This window comes from Poecilia mexicana, unplaced genomic scaffold (assembly GCF_051168715.1).
Source record: "Poecilia mexicana isolate PSO_F unplaced genomic scaffold, ASM5116871v1 scaffold_14, whole genome shotgun sequence".
NCBI classification, from domain to species: Eukaryota; Metazoa; Chordata; class Actinopteri; order Cyprinodontiformes; family Poeciliidae; genus Poecilia; species Poecilia mexicana.
In genome coordinates this window covers 25425060-25445981 of record NW_028263383.1, presented here as the reverse complement: position 1 = coordinate 25445981, position 20922 = coordinate 25425060, and the positions used below count along the sequence as shown (strand labels likewise).

Genomic DNA, 20922 nt, shown 5'->3' with positions numbered 1-20922 from the left:
AAGTTACACAAATACAGCATAAAATAATCCAATCATTAATTACTTTGAAATTATTATTCTGGTCTGAAATAGCCCAAAATAAGGAGAAATTATTAATTTGTGTATATTTATTCGGGTTTTCTCAGTATGGAAGGATAAGTTTATAATTTCTATAAAAACAGATTAAAACATCTTAAAACAAAATACCTGAAAACGTTCTCTGATAAAACCTAAAATGTAAAACATTAAATTATTTTTATTTTAAGAGCCAAGAAATCAAACCTGAAATATTAAAGAAGAACTTTTTTAGATTAAAGACCGTTTTATCCGACCCAGAATCAGAATCAGAACCAGAATCAGTTACCTGCAGCGCTCCGTTCAGCTCCTGGTCCTGCTGAGAGGAGGAAGAGGTTCTGATCCGATCCTCCGATCAGATCTTTTATATCGATCCCTGACTCACCAGAAATCAATGCAGCTGATAACGGAGGAGCCAGCGGCGGGTCGGCTCCATCGGTCCGGTTCCGGTTCTGCAGAATCATTCATGACCAGCATCACATGTTTTCAGCTTGTTGCTGCTAGCATGATGTTTAAAGACCCCCGCTACAAGCTGCCGGGGTCAGCTTGTAGTTGAGCTGACGTCAGCAGCTGCTGCTGGTTTATCTCAATCTAAAGTCCAGCACCTGTAAAGCTGTCAGCCAATCAGGTCCCACCCACACCTGGCCGCGCAGCTGGACGCTCACCTGTGGCGCCGCCGCGTGACTGATGAGAAATAAACCTGATAAAGCTGACAGCTGCTGATTATAGGCTGTTTTTCTCCTGATCGGCTTATTGATCATTACCTGTCACCCAGACACACCTGAGGACTCACCTGCAGAGTCTGCTCCATCAGGTCGGGTCAGAACATGGGGGGTCATCAGAACATTTCGGCAGGAGACGACCCACCTGAACAGGTCACAGAGATCCAAACCCACAGCAGCAGAATCAACTGGGGCTCCAGAGTGATGGTTCTAACAGTCAGGCAGTCCGGCCCGGTACCAGTGTCAGCTGTTCATATGAAACCTTCAGAATCTCTGATCCAGAACCTCATATGTTACCGGTACTGGTCCAAAATGGACCTTCCGTGCATCACAAACATTTTTATATGAAGCATAGAAGTTCAGAAAATAAAACAAGTTGAGACACAACAGTTTGTTTCTGAGTTTATTCCATAAAGCCCAGACTGTTATTCTGAAGAGCACTTCCTTTTTGCTTTATGACACATGATTCAAATATCACAAACATGAATTTATCGAGAAACACTGAACACGTTTCAGAGAAGAAAAACGCTTAACGTCCAAAACTGACAAACCTGAAGAGGAGGAAATCACCGAAATCAGATGAGGAAACGTGTTGGACGTAGGGGTTGAACGACTACATATTTTTTAAGGTCGACTACATCATGATAATAGTCGAGTCAATGTCGACTAGTCGCGGTGACGTCATAGTGACGTAAGTGCAAACCGCTTCACAACTACTTGGAGGCTTTATCAGCTAAATTCACGGCTAATATTGACCCGCCTCCCGCGTTTACTCAGTCTGTTATGAGGAATTAAAAGAGCAATAAACGATCATTCTTCGTGAGCGGCGGAGTAAAGCTCAAGTCGGGTCTGACTTTTGTTTTTTTTTTTCCAAACACCGACTGATGCTGATGATCTCTGGATAGCTGCACATTTAGGAGTCAAATTATCATACTGACCACAATGGTGCTTTTGGAACATCACAAACCAAATTTATTATGAACGGATCCCGTTTGGTTACAGTTGAATTCAACTGCTTCCTGCTGCTCCTCCTCCCGATGCTCCGCTGATCAGCAGCGGCTCTCTGAACCGACATGCAGACGGCGGCAGACATCGCCTCTATCAGATCCTCAGGATGAAGCTTGGACTTAGTTTCCAGATGTAGTCAAACCTTTTCTTTACAAGATACGCTGATCAGTTGGATGGATCAAAAAGCCTGACATCATGACGCGTTGTCGCACATTACTCCGGTAGTCTTTTTAGGATTTTTTCGGCACTACTTTATTTGACAGCAATCTGACTGTAAGGGGACGGAGAGAGCGGAGCGGGGCCTGGGCCCAGCGAATGGAGGACGGGAGTCGGACTCCTGACTACCGCGGGCTAAAGTCTCTGTATGCGGGCCGCCGCGCTAACCACTGTGCCGCGCAACGCCCCTATTGCGGTAGCCTGTGACGTAATTTACAGTTTCACTTTGTTAAATTATTTACATTTTTATACAATTTGAACTTTCTGTCGAACTCACCTAGTCCACCTTCTTTCATTTCCTTGGAAAAATCTGTTTTGTCAAGTGATTGCGATTAGTCGACTGGCCCAGAAAAAAGTCATTGCAGAGAAAAGAATCGACTAGTCGACTAGTCAACTAATTGGTGCAACCCCTAGTTGGACGGATGGTCTGGTGACCCCAGCTGCTGACCCCATCTGGTGACTCCAGGTGGTGACCCCACCCAGTGACCAAACCTGGTTGGGGAGCCTCAGAGCTGCGTTCTGGATTTCTAACCTTTGGGTTGGAAACCAGCCTGGCGGATCGGCTTCAGTCTGAAGGAGTGAAGGGAAGATCTGGAGGAGAGGATCAGATCAGGTTGCAGGTTGAAACCCTCTCAACCTTCAAATGGTTGGAAATCCAGAGTTTGTAGAGTAGATCCGACAGGACCAGGCTGGCTTAACGGCAACTCGTTCCTTTTTTGGCTTTAGTCTCTAGGAGAGTCTGAGAGCAGATAGGAGCTGCTGATGTGTGGAGATGAGATGAACTCAATATGAGTTCATGGCAACCGGTCAGAAGAGAGGATCAGGAGAGCTGGTAGATGTTGTTCATCGTCAGCTCCCTCTCCTCTCCTTCACCGTCGTCATGGCGATCTGTTAGCAGGAGAACAGGAAGTGAAGCCACATCAGTTTTACAAAAGATGCAAACAGCTTTAGGAAATCTTACCTTGCTCTTCTTCTTTTCTCTTCAGTATTCCACCTTGGACCTCATCATCATCATCATCATCATCATCATCCTCTTCTTCTGCTCTGCATTCATCAATGTTTTCATACATCACCTGAGGAGAGAAGAAGAGTGGAACAATGAAGCTACAGCCTGTCGGATAACGCCGAGGACTAAGATAACCCTCAGCTTCCTCACCTGGTCACTGTGACGCTGCAACATGTCACTGGTCAAGGGGAGAAGCCTTTCGATGAGCTGACCAATGGTTTTAAAGGTGGGTCTGTGGGTGGGCTCCAGACTCCAGCAGAGCTTCATCAGGTGATACCTGAAAGGAAATCAGCTTCGTTACATTTCCTGCACAGAGTTACCGCCTGAATGACTGGCCCTGGCTCATGGCTCAGTGGGAGGAAAACACAGTAAGCTAGTGGATAGGGCTGCCACCCGTCCCTTTAAAATACGGAACCGTCCCATAATTGGCTGTTAAATGTAGTGTTCCGTATTGAACTGATACGGGACACGGTTTGTTCCGTATTTTACAAATGTGGATGTGTAATAATAATAGTAATTAAAAAAATGGTCCCCGAGTACTTTATAGAGTAGGCTGCCCCAGTCATTGTTTGACTCATGGTGTTGTTGTTGCGATATTGTGCAATTTCTGAATGGTGGCAACCCTACTGGTGGACCATGACTCCTCCAGCAGACCGGGTCCTGGGGGTCCAGCGGCCCCAGGTAGGTGGCAGAAGAAGCCAGGGTCTGAGATGTGGCCTTGCAGTCAGCAAATGCAGCTGGCTGACAGTAAAGGAGCCGCTCTGGAGATGTAGGTTGGCTCCCATCACGGCTCAGCCTCTGAAACCAGAAGGACTGGACTTTCCAAACCCAAAGCTGCCCTGGGATGGAGCTGTGGGCGTCTACAAGGTCAGACCTTCTCTTGGGCAGTTTTCACCAGTGAGTTCGAGCGTTTCTTCACTGCAGCTTCAAGATGCAAAAGAAAAGCTTGTGACTGCAGAACCCTAAACCTACCACTCTGATTCATTTCCTCTTTTTACATTGTTTTCTTTGGCTTTTGACTCAGTTTGAGGTGTTGGCTTTAATCTCTTAACTGTTTTAATGTGCAGCACTTTGGCCAACGCTGTTGTTGTTCTGAATGCTTTATAAATAAAGTTGTATTGCAGGTCAGTAGAGCTGGAGGACCGGGGTTGGAGGAACTACATTTCCCTTCTTCATGCAGGTTTTGGTTTACCTGCTAGAACTTTTGCCATGGAAATTCTTAGGAAAATAGGTGAAATGGAGCTAATAGCGAAAATTCAACCTGGAAGACTCCATCCCCTCCGTTCGTCCATCTGCGTCATGCTCATCTCCGACCTCAGCGCTGGACCTCACCTGGCATGTCCAATCATCAATCAAGCTCAGCATAAAAGGATCCACACCCAAGCCGTCAGCCGCTTCCCAGCTGCGTTCAACCCACCACCTGCCCTTCTCCACCCACATCCTTTGGCTCCCCAGGATGGCACCCTTTCCAGACCTCCACCACCAGTGTCGGGCCCCGGGGGACAGCATCCCTAATCGGTTATCGGGATGTTCATCGAGTTCACATCAAATCTCAGCTCAGATCAGCTGCCGGGGCCCGAGCGCCAAAGAACTGTTATTCATTGCTGTCATTAAATCTTTTAATTGTTCCTTTTTCTTCGTCTGAGTCTCTCCAGATTGAAAAGATGAATGAAAGGCTTTGAACAGGTGAGCATCACCTTCAGAGAAATTCCTATCAAATCAGCATTGTTGTGTCTACCACTAGGTGGTGTATGAGAATAGTACTGATTGTAGAGGGGAGAAGAAGAGGTAATAAGATGGGGGAAAGGAATACCTGATGCTACTGTACTGCTGAGCAAGTTAAGAATAAAAGCTGTTAAGAAGAGTTCTTTGTCTACTCGTGCTTCTACCTGGTCTGGGCTTCCAAACATAAGCAAGAAGAAGATTTTTCTCACATTTCATTAGGAGCGAACTCCGGTTGCTCCATATGGTGGCCATCTTTGATCATCTTGTAGAAGTTGGTATCCACAACAACGTTGGGGTACGGACTCTTACCTGAGCAGATGAACACAGGAAGTGATTCAAAGATGCTCAGATGCTTTACCTTTCCTCAGTGAGGTTCAGGTTACCCAGAGAGAAGATCTCCCAGAGCAGGACCCCGTAGGACCAGACGTCACTCTGAACTGTGTACAGACACTGAAAGATGCTCTCTGGAGCCATCCACTTCACCGGCAGCCGGGCCTGTCAAAACAAAACACCAAATTTCAAGATAAAGTTCCCTTTGGATCCGAGGAATCAATCTGTGTTGAGTTAAACTACTGACATTTCCCTGAACGATGTAGCTGTCATCGTTTTGAATGTCTCGAGCCAAACCAAAGTCACAGATCTTTGCAACCCGACAGTCGGTCAGCAGGACGTTCCTCGCTGCCACGTCTCTGTGGATGCACTGGAGCACCAACAGGTGAGACATACAGGTTAGAGGATTTCAGCATTTTAAACACATTCTGTCTCATCCTCGCGCTGTAGCAGCTCTTAAACCAGATCTAGGACTGCAGTAGGAACCAGGCTTGGCTGGGTTCTGGTTCTGAGACATTCCTGAACTGATTTATTGCGTGTGTATGTCGGGGTGTGTTCTCACGTTTCTGGAGGAAAGAAAGTCCAATCCCTGAGCCACGTGGTAGGAAAACCTCAGGAGGTCACAGAGGGACAGGCTCATCATGTGCTCACCTGACGGAGAACCCCAGGTGAGCTCAGGTGAAAGTGCAGGTGAAACCAGCTGCATCCAGGTGGGCTCAGTCTTACCTGGCTCATTTGGACTTGGAAGCAGGGCCGATTGCATCTCCTGGTACTCTGACCAGCATGAGATCCCACTGTCACTGTAGGTCACATGATTGGATGTTATGATTCATCTGACCAGGTCTTACAGGTGGAGAGACATTAACTAGCAGGAACTCGTCAGCATCAGCAGAAATAAATAGCAATCATCTGACTTTAACCATTTTAGCTGTTTTGAAGACCGGACTCCAACAGACAGATTCTAACTTTTGAACAGATGACCTCTGACCTGCGTAGCCTTTCCTGGTGTCCTGTCAGGTTCTTATAGAAGACCTCATCTCCAACCTCGTCTATGGTGATCATGGACACCATGAAGTCTGGCACGTGAGTCCGTAGGAAGTTGAGTAGGTCGCCATGGCTACAGTACTCTGTGATCATTAGCATTGGGCCTGTTGGGGTCAAAGGTTAAGAGATATGATTCAATGTGTTTTAGTTAATAGCAAAGATGAAGCAGTCAATAAACCAATGTGCAGAACTTTCATCTGAAACTTGAAGCGTCTCTTGGATGTTCTGATGAACATAGGCAGGCGATACAAACCCAGAGAGAGAACACGTTGACACATGGACATCACACACCTGAAAGCCGTTGTGGTTCCTCCAAGATCCACTTCAGACTGGGTAAGGAATGGTTTAAATGGTTTCTGACCAGTTTACATTAGATCAGGCCTGACCTAAGACTGGATCTGGGGAGTCTTAAACTTGGTCCAAGTGTGCGTGGTTGTCTGTCCTGTGATGGACTCTAGACCTGTCCAGGGTGTCCAACGCCTCTCAACCCAAACACAGCTTGAGACAAACTCCACTGTCCCCAAGGACCAGAGGGTTTACATGATGCATGGACAGCCATTTAAGCCTAGACTAATGCTTACGAATGATTAGGAACTGACTTAAGGCTGTCTTAAGGCTTAAAGCTCGTAATCCCAAGGTCTCGGTGTTCCATCTGTCACACCCTTTGGGTTCGGACTGATTACCTCCTTGCGTGCACGCTCCCAGCAGGTTAACGATGTTGTCATGGTAACCGAGATGGCTGAGGATCTTCAGCTCTGACATCAGAGCCTCCCGTTCCTCTGAGTGAGCGCTGGCTGCAGGTAAACACATGAAACTCAGGTGGTTGGTCACATGGCAGCCGGATGCTGACTGTGAAGGCGGGTCCACTCACGTTTGAGCATCTTGACAGCAACTCTGGTAGCCTTGTTTTCTGTTCCCAGGCCGTACGCCGTCGCCTCAACAACCTTTCCAAACGCCCCCGAGCCCAGGACTCCGCCTGAAGGACAAAGAGCAGGGACACGGTAAAAAGATGGGAGAGGAAGGCTGAGGAAGGCTACACAGAGGTCAAAGGTCCCGTTGATACCGAGTCGCAATTTGTCTCGAGGAAACTCCCACTTCTGGTTGTATGGCAGCTGGGTGGGGTCAATGAAGGTGTAGTTGTTGCCATCGTTGCTCTCAATGATCTTCCACAGAATTTCATACCTTGGTTTCTGGTTGAAGAGAAGAGGACAGTTTGTCTGTGGTCCTGGTTTTGGTTCCTGTTACTCACAAAGAACACCAGAACCTGTACTCACCGACCCCAGAGGAACTCACCTGTCTGCACTTGTAGAACACAAATAACAGCAGCAGGAGGAGGATGGAGGAGACGCTCAGCGCTCCAATCAGAGCTGGAGTGAAGACGGTGCGAAGTCCTGTGGTACCTGAATGCAGCAACGGATGGACCAAAGTTAGCAACTGTTCAGTTTTCTAGGCAGGAGTCAGTTGTAAACCTAATCTGGATTTAGATACTGAACTCTGTTAATCCTAATCTGCTCCTTCTTTACAGAGTCCAGACTGTACCCAGGTCAGTCTGGTGCTAAGAGCGGAGCTGGTCTGGGATCAGATCTCTGAGGTTTTTCACTTTAGGTTCCTCTGATACTCACGATGAACAAACACTTGATGAGACTCGCCCACCAGGTTGTACGCCAAGCACATGACTGTGACATCATCGTCAGGGGTGGACAGAGGGAAGAATGTCCTCACCTCCTCCCTGTCCTCTGAGGTTGCAGCAGATGGAGACACCTGGTGGTTGGAGCTGGGTTCACACCTGCAGGAGATCAGAGCTTCATCTTTGCTTTTATTCTGATCCCAACATGGCTGCAGATGTTTCTGACCAAAACTTCCCAACAATAATAAATAAAACGTCATGTTCTTCAAGTGCCACAGACTGCAGTGCCCCCAGTGACACTTGGGGGCGCTGCAAGTGACCCCATGCATGCATGTGTGCATGGACACACCATGCAGAGCCTGTAGGGGGCGGTGGCAGCTCAGTTCACATACCTTTCCACGTGGGTGCAGATGGACCAGAGGACCGTGGGCCGTGGGTAACCAGAACCGCTGCACATCAGGGACTGGTTCTGCTGCCTGATGCTGACAGTTGGAGAACCTATAGGGTTCGGATCAGATCAAACAGTTCACCAGCATGAAAACCCCAAAGAAACAATCAGACGTAGAAAAGGTGGAACCGGTTCTTACGGTAGATCCGGAGGTCCACATCCTGCGACCCGTTAAAGAACAAATTAGAAAAATTAAAAGAATATCGACCGCCATCTTCCTGACGAACGCGCCGCACCAGAAGGTTGGCCTCTGACCTGTTCCAACAACAATACCACCTTAAAACAAGTCACAGAGCTTATATATAACACCTTAAAAAGCAACTAAATGTGACCAAAAGTATCTCCTTCAATCATTAAATAAAATCCCTTCATATCACTGAAATCTCAGTGGCTGCTCTAAAATACCACCTTGACACTCATCAACAATGTCAAGCTGAAATACCAGCAATACCACCTTAAAAACACATTACCAGAACCACCAACTTAAAGTGGTATCAAACATACCACCTTAACAAACATTAATATTAAAAGGTCTTCAGTTACGTTAGTAAGGTGGTATGCAGTTATTGTTTTAAAGGTGGTACAGAAGGTTAGGTTTATTTCAAAGCTGTTAAGGTGGTCAGACTGAAATATGGATAGGCTGTTTTTAATGTGGTAGGCAATGCAACTGACTTTATTTTTTAAAGGTGGTGTGGAAGTCTTCTGGTATACATATCTGCATTTATTAAGGTGGCTACTGATGATTGTTGGACTTTCCAAGGTGGTAGTGCAGCTGGTATGGGTAGTTAAGGTGGTATTGTCAGATTTATGGAGGCGTGACTAGCATGTTTTCTGTATTTTGGGTTTCAAGTGAAATGGTTGGTCTGCAGAGTTTTAAGGTGGAATGGTTGGGATACCTGTAGGCTGTAGCTGTGTAGCTCCTCTCATACACGCTGCTGCCATCATTGTTTACATGTTCTGGTGTCGTCCAGTGATGCTGTCTGATTGGAGGATAGGACTCCATGATGAAGGTCAAGGTCAGGTCTCCACCTTCAAACACCTCCACCGTCCTGCAGCCACTGCCTCTGCTCCCGTTAAACACCAGTTCTCTCTGCAGCTCTTCCGAACCGAAGCTGACGTTAGCCGCTGGTTCCTCAATCGTAGCCTCCGGCCCCCTGCTGAAGTTGCCTGGCAGGTCATCGGAGACCTGCTGGGTGTTGGCAGTCTGAAGGTAGATCCTCAGGTAAGGTTGATCTGATGAAGAGGAGGAAGAGAAGACAGCATGAAGACTGCCTTTTCTCCAGATATCTGGTCCAGTTTCATGGAGACCCTGATCTGTTATCATCGCCTTGGTATTGACTGATTACTAACCCAAAACAGTCAGGTGGGTGGTTGCCGTGGCAACCCCAGCTCTGCCAACAGCAGTACAAGTGTACAGTCCGCTGTGTTGATGGTTGACAGCAGAGACGGTCAGAGTGCTGCTGATGTTAAAGCACCCATTGAAGTAGATCCTGGTTTCACTGACAGCCAGGTCCTAAAACAACCAAACTACCTGTTAGAGGCAGACAGGTGGGCCACTAGGGACCAAAGAGACCTCTGGCTGCTCACCTTTGTGTGTGGGTGAGTCCAGGTGACAGTGTAGCTGTGTGAAGGATTGCTGCTCTGACAGGTGACTGTGAACCGTTCTCCTCGTAGACGGACCCACTCACCCTGGCTGACAGCGACGGAGGGAGGGCGGTCCACTGCAGACAGACAGGTAGAGGGTGAGGCAGAGACTCAGGGGCATCAAACAGGTAGACAGACAGGTGTAATGTCCGACAGGTGTGTAGAGAGACAAGTGTCTTACTGGGAGCCACCATCAGGGAAAACGGCTCTGATCGGAATTCTTGGCCATTCCTCCAACCCGAACAGGTGTACCGGCCTTTGAAGGACATCCTCATATGTTTGATCAAGGCTCCTTTTCGAGGGTCTAAGGTGACGTTCATACCTGGGGGCAGGCCCCTCCCCTTGTCCCCACCCTCTGATTGGAGGGTGAGGTCTGTGACAGATGGGTCAGTCAACAGACACCTGTACAGGAAGTCATCACCCTCTTGAGGATAGCCCTCTGTGGAGCGAGGTGTGACAAACACCGTAGAGTTGTTACCTGGATCTAACAGAGGAGAATCATGGGAAATGAGGTAATGTCATAATGTCAGTGATGTCATTGAGGTAAACAGGAAGGTCACTGGGCCTGCTTACCTTTGACATACAGGTGTATCCAGGTGTTCAGGTGGTTCAGGCTCTGGTTGGCATGCCTGCAATGGTATGTACCGGTGTGTCTGGGAGTCACACTGCTGATGTTCAAGGTGTTCAGACAATTCCTCGGTAATGGACGAAATGCAGTGGTGAATATTTTCACCGACTCGCCACCGAGGCAATCAAGCTGGACCTTAGAGCCAGCAATCAGAACGACCTCTGACCGGTTTGGTTGGAAGATTGAGTTTAATTGGATCAGTGTCGGTCCTGGAGGTTCTGAAACAAGGAGACATGACAAATTCCGGTAAACCAACAATACCTGAAACAGGTAGAGCGCACACTTGAGGACACCAAGTGGTGCTTGACACCAGGTGGTGCTCACAAATCAGAACATGTTGGCAACACCCACCAAGCCTGGCAGGTTCATATAAAGCAAGTCTATGCAGACCCGTACGTAAACAGACAGGTGTGTGAACACACAGGTGTTGTTGAGTTCATCATAAACAGGAAGCCAAAATTGCGGCAAAAAATGTCAAATTTTATTTAAAATCCTCATGAACACAGCAATTAAAGCCTGAAGCAATTTAGAGCTTGAACAGGTGAACAGTTAGTGAGTTTGTTTTACAGTTTAAAACATCACAGAATCAGTCAATCAATTCATTAATTATTAAACGCAAAGGCTAATTGGTAAATTAAGAAATCTGGTCAGCCTTCAGAAGAATACATTGATTCAAATACATGTCTGATTTCAAAGAATCTGATCAGTTGTATGTAGAGACAGAAATCTGATTGACTGGTTGTGGGCAGTCAGAGGATCTCATTGGCCAAGAGCGGTGGGTTTCTTGTTGATTTCCTGTAGTTGGGTGGCGATGCGTGACGTCTGCAGCAGTAAAGCCTGGTGGTTCTCCACCAGCAGATTCTGGTGCCGGGCCAGGTTCTGCAGGTTCTGGATTTGCTGGGAACCCTGAGGATGAGTCCAGGTGAGTTCAGTCAGAATGGATCAGAACCAATCATGAGCAGAAGGTTCTTGTTGGTCCTTCATCTATGGGAGCAGTACCAAGCTGACCCAGAAATCTGATCCAGATGTTCTGGAGGTTAGCTAATGCTAAAGCTAACAGATTAACTCAAAATGTCTCATAAACTAGACACTAAGCTTAACCGGACCTAGCTGATATAAACTAGGCTGACTGGGCTGGACTCACCTGGTTGACCAGAATGCTGAGCTGCTGCACAACCTGGGCCTGGTGTTTGGCCCGCTCCTCCTGGGCCTGAACCAACTGGGTCAGCAGCTCCAGAACTTGTGCTCTCCAAATGTCGCCCTGCTCCTGGTTCTGAACCAGTTCTGATATCCTGGGGGTGGAGCCCGGGGCAGCAGGGTCGAGCCCTGGTTGGTCGGGAGCTTGGGCAGCGCCCATCGTCATGGCGGCGGGTCGGCGGTCACCTGCAGTGAAGACGACCGTGGAGGTGAAACTTTACAGAGTCCAGCTCTGTTAGTCCCCAGGTCAGAAACCATGACGGGAGTTTCTCACCTGACTCCAGGTGAGAGTAGGTGAGGGCAGCTCAGGTGAGTTTAGACATTCAGAAACTAAAAGGATTTCATGAAACCAAAAGCTACCGATAGATTAATGGAGACGCAAAAATGAGACTTTATTTGAAAACCAAAACCTGCGCAGCCCGACCTGAAAGCATCAACGAGTTCTCTGGAGCGGCCACCAGAGGGCAGCAGTGACTTCAGGCGGCGCCTGACAGGACAGTGAAGGAAGTTTGATAAAAACAGAAAGTGACTGAGGCCCGATGGTTTCTGGGAGGAGAGAGAGGTTTGAGGTTCGACCGCAAGATCTGCTGCTGCAAAAACCTCGACTGCAACAGCAACGCTCACAACACACACACAGAGATACACACATAGATACACACGTATGTGTGTGCATGTGTATGTGTGTATCTATATTTGTATATACATACAGATATAGATATTCACATGTAGATATGTGTACTTGTGTGTGTATATATATATATATATATATATATATATACATATATAAAATCTACGTATTGCAAAAGTATTCATACCCCTTGAACTTTTCCATATTTCGTCATAAATATATTTAACTGGAATTTAATATGAACTCAAAATGCTTTATAACTATGAAGTAGAAATGATTCATGATTCAAAATATTTTTTTCAAATAAAAACTAAGTGCAGAAAACATATTCACCCCCCTTTTCTCTGAGGTCCTTCAGTTCCCTCCAGAAGTTGCCTGATGATTCCTAATGACTAAGTAGAGTCCAGCTGTGTGTAATCTAATCTAATCCCAGTGTTATTCCAGCTGCTCTGTGATGCCTCAGAGGTTCAGAGATGATTTAGAGCAAACGGCATCACGGAGGAGCACGTTCAGTACTCAGGGAGTTCACAGCATGCTGAGGCTTTGAACTTCTCATCGTCCAATCAGAAACCAAAGAGTCTGCCCCAATCGAACCAAGACACGGCCTAGTCAAAGTCCAGCTAAACTTCCAAGCTGAACAAGTAGAGCTCTGATCAAAGATCAGATCTGGACAAAATGATCAACAGCAACGAGGGCAACTATCAGGCAACCTGTCCACAGGGCAACTATCAGAAGAAAGCCACAGTTCAAGGAAGCTATCAGAAGTCACGTTAACAGTTATCAGTTAGCCATTAGCACTTAGCCATGTTGGATTCAGCAAACAAGGAAGGAGGTTTTTTGGTCAGACCAGAACTAAACTGAACTTTATGATCTGAATGCAAAACGCTGAACATCACTCTGAATGCCATGGTTCTGGTCGGGTTCTGGTTGGGTTCTGGTCTCTGGTGTGTGTGTATGTGACTGTGTTGTGGGTTCAGACTGCAGGATCCTTCAAGCAGCAGATGTTTCCTGTTTGGATCAGAACCGCCTCCAGTGAACAGATCTGCTGCAGAACTTCATGTGACCGTTGGAGACGTCATCGGGTTTCACAATCTGAGAAAAGCTGAACTGAAACTGCACACACACGGACACACTCTGGCAGGGTGTCACCATGTTACTGATGGTGGAATGGACCCAAAGTTCACCGAAGCTCCTCTGGCCTGGTTCAATCTGCTCATCCTACAGTGTTTAACCTGGACAGCTGGTCCGGCTTTGATCCGGTTTTGGTCCGGTTTTAGTCCGATTGGGGGCTCAAGTCAAGTGAAGATTATTTGCAAAACATATTTCAGCAGCAAAGCAGTTGAAGATGATTTACATCATAAAACATCAAACTGTCATCAACAAATATTCAATCTGATCAATAATCATCAGAATCATCAAGAATAAAAATCGGTTATATTGATCAAAGTTTCAAAAGTAATTAACCAGTTGGGTTTTCTAGATTTAAAGGATCTCAGGGTTTGAGCTGTTTTTCAGTTTTCTGGATGTTTGTTCCAGATCTGTGGTTCATAGAAGCTGAATGCTGCTTCTCCATGTTTGGTTCTGGTTCTGATACAGAGTAGAACCAGAAGCAGCAGATTGATCCAGCAGCAGCAGATCTTTAATCCATTCAGTGATTTCTAAACCTCCAGCAGTGTTTAAAGTCTCTTCTCTGAGTGAAGGACTGTAGAAGTTGGTGATGTAGAACTGGGTGATGTGCTTTATCTTCCTGGTTTTAGTCAGAACTCCAGCAGCGTTCTGGATCAGCTGCAGCTGGACCATTGATTTGTTACTCAGACCTGTGAAGACGCTGCTGCAGTAATCAATGCCACTGCAGAGAAACGCCTGGATGAGTTTCTCTGGTGCTGAGATATTAGTCCTCTGATCCTGGAAATGTTCTTCAGCTGATAGAAGGCTGACTTTGGAACCGGCTTTATGTGGCTCTGAAGTTTCAGGTCAGAGTTCAGAGGTCATCCTGATCTCTAGTTTCCATCTCGAACAAACGAAGTTGTGCAATAACTGTAGATATATAAATCCAGATCAACAATTCTAGATTAATAACCCCAGATCTATAAATCTAGACCAACAACTCTAGATCTATAAATCTAGATATTTAGCACGAGACCTATACATCTAGATCTATAACTAGATTTATTAATCTAGGTTTATAACAATAGATCTATAACTCCTTTGATTCAAAGATGCTACATCCTCTCATGTTTCTGTTCAGTTCTGGTTCTGTCTGATCTATGCAATCTGAAGTTTCCATGGAGACAGAGACAGGTGACCCCCACTGCAGGTTGATCCACCAGCAGGGGGTACTTTCTGCCCTCCTCTTCCTCTATGAGGCTTTCAGGTCAGTTCCCGACTCCGGGTCTCTGTTGCACTTGGATCAGATCGTCCGGTGATCAGCAGAGCCTGATCCACTGGATGGTGATCAGGTTCTGGCTCCAGAACCAGAACACCGGCTCTGGCACCAGGTTCCTGACCCGGTTCAGGCCCAGGGGTCGGGAGTGGCCCTGAGCTCCTGCAGGTCCTGTTGTCCCACTTCTGTTTTTGGAGAAAGTTCTGCAGTCGGTTTCAGATCGGAGGGAGAAGTGAAGAAACCTCATAGAGCCAGGAAACACATTCGACCACAGACCGCACACACACACACACACACACGCACACGCACACACACGCACACACACACACACATACTGGACCCTCCCCAGGTTTCTCCCACTTCCTCCTCTGACTTCTTCTTTGGTCTGAACTCTGCGGCGCGTTGGAGGAACCGGTTACCACCCTGACGTGTTTACACCCTACTTTCTGGTATTTATAGGTCCAACTGAGGAGGAGTGGGGGTTGAAAGGGTCGGTTCTAGAACCTCTGGTGATGGGTCGGTACCAACGGTACCAAGGAGTGCCTTCAGGCTGATTACCGGGTCAAGAACGTGGAGTGGATTGGTCCAGTTCTTCTTCAGGGATCCGATTCTGTCTTGGTCCGGTTCTCCTGGATGTCAGAGGTCCGGTTCTGCAGCAGATCCTGTCAGTGGTTCTGGTGGTTCTGGACCTGACAGGTGTTCTTCTGAATCAGAACCAGAAGTGGTGAGCTGGGATCCAGTCAGACAGTAAACCCGGTGGTTCTGTTCAGTTTCATGTTTACATCCCGTCATAAATAATCAGGGTATAAAATAACTCAGACATCTCCATGGCAGCAGGTCACCTTCAGTCAGGACTCAGCTGTCTGAGTAGAACCAGAACAAGAACCAGAAGACCTCCAGCTGCTTTTTGAGGTTTAATGTGTGAAATGTCAGAGGAACTTTATGATCAGAAATTTCTACAGATTTATTGATCTGTCTCCATGTTTGTTATGATTCAGATAATCAGAGTGGATCCTCCCTGAGGAGATGCTACCGAAACACACCAAAAACAACCAATCATAGGCAGGAGGCGGGGCTTAGCGCTGTCAATCAGCATCATGTACTCGCTGCTAAATATGCTGATGACAGAGAAAGAACTTACTGTGAGGAAAACTGTAATGAAAGTTAGCATAGTAGCGGGATAGCATAGCCACCAGTGACTGCTCTCAATGGTGCCTATGCTAACTAGTCTTAGCATTCACTACAGGCTCTGCTAGCGTAGCAGAGAGCAACTGGGGAGTGAGTGAGCAGCGTGTGCACAACAGTGATTGGCAGCTCTAAGCTGTCAAGCACACGTGTCTCTGTGTGCTGAGCTGTATGCTAGTTTCCCTTCAACGTAGAAACGTTTAGCAATCGATCGGAAACTTGAAACCGTTCAGATCAAAACAGGAAACACATTATTATGTCACAAATGATCAAAACTTCAGTTTGGACTTTTTATAAGTCCAAACTGAATTGTAATATAATAATAATAATAATAATAATAATAATAATAATAATAATAATAATAATAATAATAATAATAATAATAATAATAATATTATTTGTATTACTATCAATAATACTAAACCTCTATTGTTATTATTATTGATATAATAACAACAACAAAAGTAATCATTATTATTACTATCAATGATAATAAGCTTCTTTTGCTATTATTATTTTTGTTACAATAACAATAACAAAAATAATAATAATATATGATTATTATTATTATTGTTGTTGTTGTTGTTGTTGTTGCTGTTGATTTGAAGGAGATCTGTTTTCAGATCTCCTTCAAATCAGATCTCATAAACTGTAACAACATGGAGACGAATTAATAAACCTGGAAAAATAAATTATATAAAAGCATTTTTCACATTTTCTGCTTTAAAATCTTATTTTTAATGTTTCTGTTGCCAAAAGCTGAACCATTTATTGTAATCATCCCAAAGGTGTCGTCACCATGGTAACCTGCTTGTGGTCTGCTGTCTGAACGGCCATCTGGGGCCTTGCAGGAATGAAACCTGCAGAATCAGAACTAGAACCTGCAATTGTTTCAGGTTTGACTTCCTCTTGGGTCATGTGACCTGCGGCCGCTTACTGCTTAATAAACATCAGAGGAATATTTCGACCGAGTCGCTTCACCAGAACCAGAATTAGGCCAGATCCAGACCAAAAACTGGACCGGAGCCAGATCCAGACCATCATGATCTGCTGCTGTCAGAATAAACTGATTATCATCGGAACCAGCTTCATGTTCCGGCCTTACTGGGTCAGTCAGAATCAGCTCCTGATTGGTTCACTCTGTAACGAGCTCGTTAGTGGTCTGGTTCTGGTTCCGAGCCCAGCCCAAACAGTTCTGAGAAGCTTCTTCAGGTGAGAATCAGTTGAAGACAGTTTAAAAGAGGAAAACATTTCAGATCCATAAATATTAATATTTAATTAGCCAGTTTTTATGTTTCTGGATTATTTTTATTTCACTTTTATTGTGTAAAACAAATCTGTAAGCGCAGCGGCTGAATAATCATCAGATCTTCCATCAATAATCATCAGATCATTAATCAATAATCAGCAGGTTATTTTATGGTGACCTAAGGGTTCATTAGTTATTTATCTTTAATGTAAACACTAATTATACAGCAATAAACAGATAATTATTGTTTGTTAACATGAAATATGATCAGCTGAGTTTATAGGAAACATGAAATTAAACTATTACTTTGAACAGATTCTGTTTATTATCAGATCTATTTTATGAAGAAAATGAAAAAAACATTTTCCCATGAAATCATCAGTTTGTTGTTTTTATTAATTTAGAAAGTAAGTGAACCCCATGAATCTGCCTGGTTTCATTTCCACATTAATTCAACTTAGGTATGAAACCGACACGTAACAAAAGGTCAGTATCCTCAGGAAACATAGGATTTCATTTCATTGTTATGCTGATGATTGCCAGATTTATTTGCCCCTGAACCAGAAGGATGTCCATTCCATCAAACATCTTCTGGCATGTCTAGGTGATATTAAAGCTTGGTTGGCCTTGAACTTTTTAAATTTTAATGAAAGGAAAACAGAGGTGATGGTGTTTGGACCCAGTGGCTCCTGTGAGTCCTCCTCTGTTGACCTGGGACCCTTGGAGGTTTATTTTAAACCTGTTATTACAGATCTTGGTTTTAAGGTGGACAGTGATTTCAAATTGGACAGCCAAATCAGAGCCGTGGTTAAGTCCAGTTTTTATCATTTAAGGCGATTGGCATCACTGAAATCTTTTCTTTCCAGGCAGCATTTTGAAACAGTGATCCACGCTTTTATTTCGACTCGACTGGATTACTGTAACTCACTTTATCTGGGAGTCAGTCAGTCGCTGCTCTCACATCTGCAGCTGGTTCAGAATGTGCTGCACGACTTTTGACAGGAACTCAAAAGAGAGAGCAAATGACCCCTGTCCTGGCCTCAGTTCACTGGCTGCCTGTATATTTTAGGATTAATTTTAAAATTCTTATGTTTGTTTTTAAATCACTGCATAATCTTGCCCCGACTGACCTCTCTGAGCTTCTTCACCCATGCATACCTTATCGGTCTCTCAGGTCCGCAGATCAGCTGCTCTTGGAGGTACCGAGAACAAGAAGGAAGCTCAGAGGGGACAGGGCTTCCTCTGTTATGGGTCCTAAGTTATGGAATGACTTGCCTTTGCACGTTAGAGAGGCCCCTTCAATGTCCACTTTTAAAGTTCGTCTTAAAACCCATCTATTTTACTTGACTTTCAACTCCAGCGGGATCCAGTTTTAAATTGCATGTTTGTTTGTTTGTTTTTAAACTGTAAGAGTTTTTATTTTTTTAATTGTTATGTTGTGTTTTAATGTACAGCACTTTGTATCAGCTGTGGTTGTTTTAAAGTGCTTTATAAATAAACTTGGTATGGTATGGTATTTATTAACAGCTCAATCATATTAATGCTTAATTATCATAAGCAGCTATTTTAAAACTGTAGAAAACAGCAGATGTGTTTGGTTTAGTAATCTGACATAAATAATCAGATTATTAATGAACCTGTTCTGCTGTTAATAAACTCAGGAACCATTTTGGGTAATTAATGTGCATCAGAGAGTAATAAATGGGTAATTAATGAGTAAATAAATATTATCTGACCTGCAGCAGCGCAGCCACCGAGGGTGATCAACAGCAGCACTGAATGGAGCCTCATCTCTCTCTCTCTTTCTCTCTCTCAGGCTGAAGCCAGAGTGAATCTGGCTGAAGGAGAAACTTCCTCTTGAAACAAACTCACCTCCTACTCCTCTTCCTCCTCCTCCTTCTCCTCCTGTTCTTCCTCCTCTTCTGGTCACATGATCTGATTCTTCAATCATCTCATCATACAGTTCTCAAAGCTCATAACGTTTGTGATGTTTTAACTTTGAGAAACCGACCAGTTCATGTCCAGTCCAGGTCGTCACAGAAGTTCATCTGTGACGACCTGGAGTGACTAGAGTCCAGATACGTTGAGAGGTCATGGCTGAATTATCTGGTTATTCGATATGAATTAGTTAAAATCATTTTGCTGCTCTGAGGACCTGATCAGCCCAAAACTGAAATAAATAAATAAATAATGATTTGAATTACAAATAGTTAAAATAATCCTGATTCTTGTTTTTCTTTATAATTTATTATATTGAAGAGTGATGAAATCTGAATATGATTCTCATGTCTCTATGAATCTGAGATGATTGTAAACATTATGAGAATGATGAACTCAGGAAAGACAGGAAGGGGCGGGGCAACAGGGTCAGATCCAGCATCAAGGAGGAAAGTCCGGTCCGTGTCCCAAATTCTCCACTTCCTGCTTTGGCTCCGCTCATTTTGGGTCCTATTTTCACCCTTACACCAAACCCACCTTCATGAACTTTGGTGAAATGTATTACCCACAATTAATTGCTGCATGTGACTTTTGGAGTCAAAAGGCGAAATTATGGTAATGTTTTGTTTCCCCCCACCCCATCTTTATAGAAAATTCATTCTTAAAAAAATAGTAAGGCACATTATTAGTAATAAAAAAGAGATATGATAAACTGAGCAGAAAAAGAAGAAATAAAAAGAATAGCCAACTGAGGAAAGTAAAACAAAATGTAATGAATGCAAGAGAAAATTAAAATCTTAATTTAGGATATTAACATATTGGTATAAAAATTGGGCTTTTGTGATGTTGATGGAGGTGATTTTTAGAAATCAGTATTTGTGGATAAAAACTTAGCCAGAGGATTAAATCGTTAATATCATAATTCAACTCTACATCCCTGCTGGAAGACTGAATTTTGTTATAAGATGTAATAGATTTCTTTCACTTCTCAAAATATTTCTTAACATTCATGAAGTTGCAAAGGAAAAGAAGTTTATCTCAAAACCTCACTCATAGAATTGATATTACAGGGAATACTTCTTGCATAATAATGAAATTAATATTTATTTTTCAATAGTACCGCGATTCATATTTGTGTTACACCAACACGGATGAGAGAGAGAGATGGTGTGCGCTGAGCTCTGAAATTTTTGATAAATGGATGAAAATGAATGGCTGAGATCCTGAGTTTTCCTTGTGACACCAGTTCGCTCTGAAGAATCTTGACAGAAAACCGTAAAACTTTAGAGAAATTTTGCAAACATTTTACGGGAGCAGGCATTCTGTGCGATGTCATGACCGACTTTACCAATAGAGCGATAGTTGTGGGCGTGAGAGAGAGTTAAAAAGTCAGAGGTCCACCCTAAAACACACTCTAAATTTCAGCAGTTGGAAATTTTGCTCGTTTTTCGCTAATTATGTCGCCATTTTTACTCGAAACCCCAAAAAAAGTAATAGCCCGGATGTCGAGATCGAGCTGCACGCTTTGATTCATTTGAAAAAAATAAATGAACGAATAAATAAAGCTACATTCTATTGACGGAAAAACAACTTCCATGCATTGCTATGGCAAGCACCAAATATGTTTCATTATACTACAATAAATAATTATACAAGTGCTGTTTTTATCATTTCTGTCCGTTTTGCTCCAAAAACCAAAGATTTTGTTGAGCTGAAGATAAGTTATCCTGACCGTGTGTGTGTTTTCCGTGGTTTTATCGAGTAGTAGAATCTGGCAGACAGTAGAAACTGCCAGTAGCTGGACGCAGCCTAGGCCGGCTGCAACAGCGCACACCTCCAGATTGTCCATGTGAGTGCAGACCTTTTGCCGTCAGGAAGAAACGTTCGCGT

At 44.5% G+C, this 20922-nt stretch overlaps 1 protein-coding gene across 1 annotated transcript; it reads right to left on the bottom strand.

Moving 5' to 3' along the window:
• Window positions 1–1165: 1165 nt before the first annotated feature.
• On the bottom strand, window positions 1166–18964 carry csf1rb (colony stimulating factor 1 receptor, b). The gene is made up of 22 exons (XM_014988402.2): window positions 18831–18964; window positions 10398–10670; window positions 10006–10308; window positions 9768–9901; window positions 9531–9693; window positions 9077–9413; window positions 8320–8435; window positions 8125–8230; window positions 7728–7891; window positions 7399–7505; window positions 7169–7295; window positions 6977–7081; window positions 6789–6899; window positions 6050–6209; window positions 5788–5861; window positions 5624–5712; window positions 5309–5431; window positions 5115–5226; window positions 4941–5040; window positions 3157–3283; window positions 2962–3073; window positions 1166–2888 (listed from the first exon to the last, which is right to left on the bottom strand). The coding sequence occupies exons 1-22, from the start codon at window positions 18883–18885 to the stop codon at window positions 2821–2823; spliced, it is 3066 nt and encodes a 1021-aa protein (XP_014843888.2). The 5' UTR covers window positions 18886–18964; the 3' UTR covers window positions 1166–2820.
• Window positions 18965–20922: the final 1958 nt, after the last annotated feature.

Excerpts from the sequence above, each read along its gene's own strand:
- csf1rb (XM_014988402.2), bottom strand. The coding sequence starts at position 18,885 with ATGAGGCTCCATTCAGTGCTGCTGTTGATCACCCTCGGTGGCTGCGCT. Across the intron at positions 9,902-10,005 it reads TTCCCTGATGGTGGCTCCCA|TGGACCGCCCTCCCTCCGTC; the intron begins GTAAGACACTTG and ends GTCTGTCTGCAG. Across the intron at positions 6,900-6,976 it reads TGCTGTCAAGATGCTCAAAC|CCAGCGCTCACTCAGAGGAA; the intron begins GTGAGTGGACCC and ends GTTTACCTGCAG.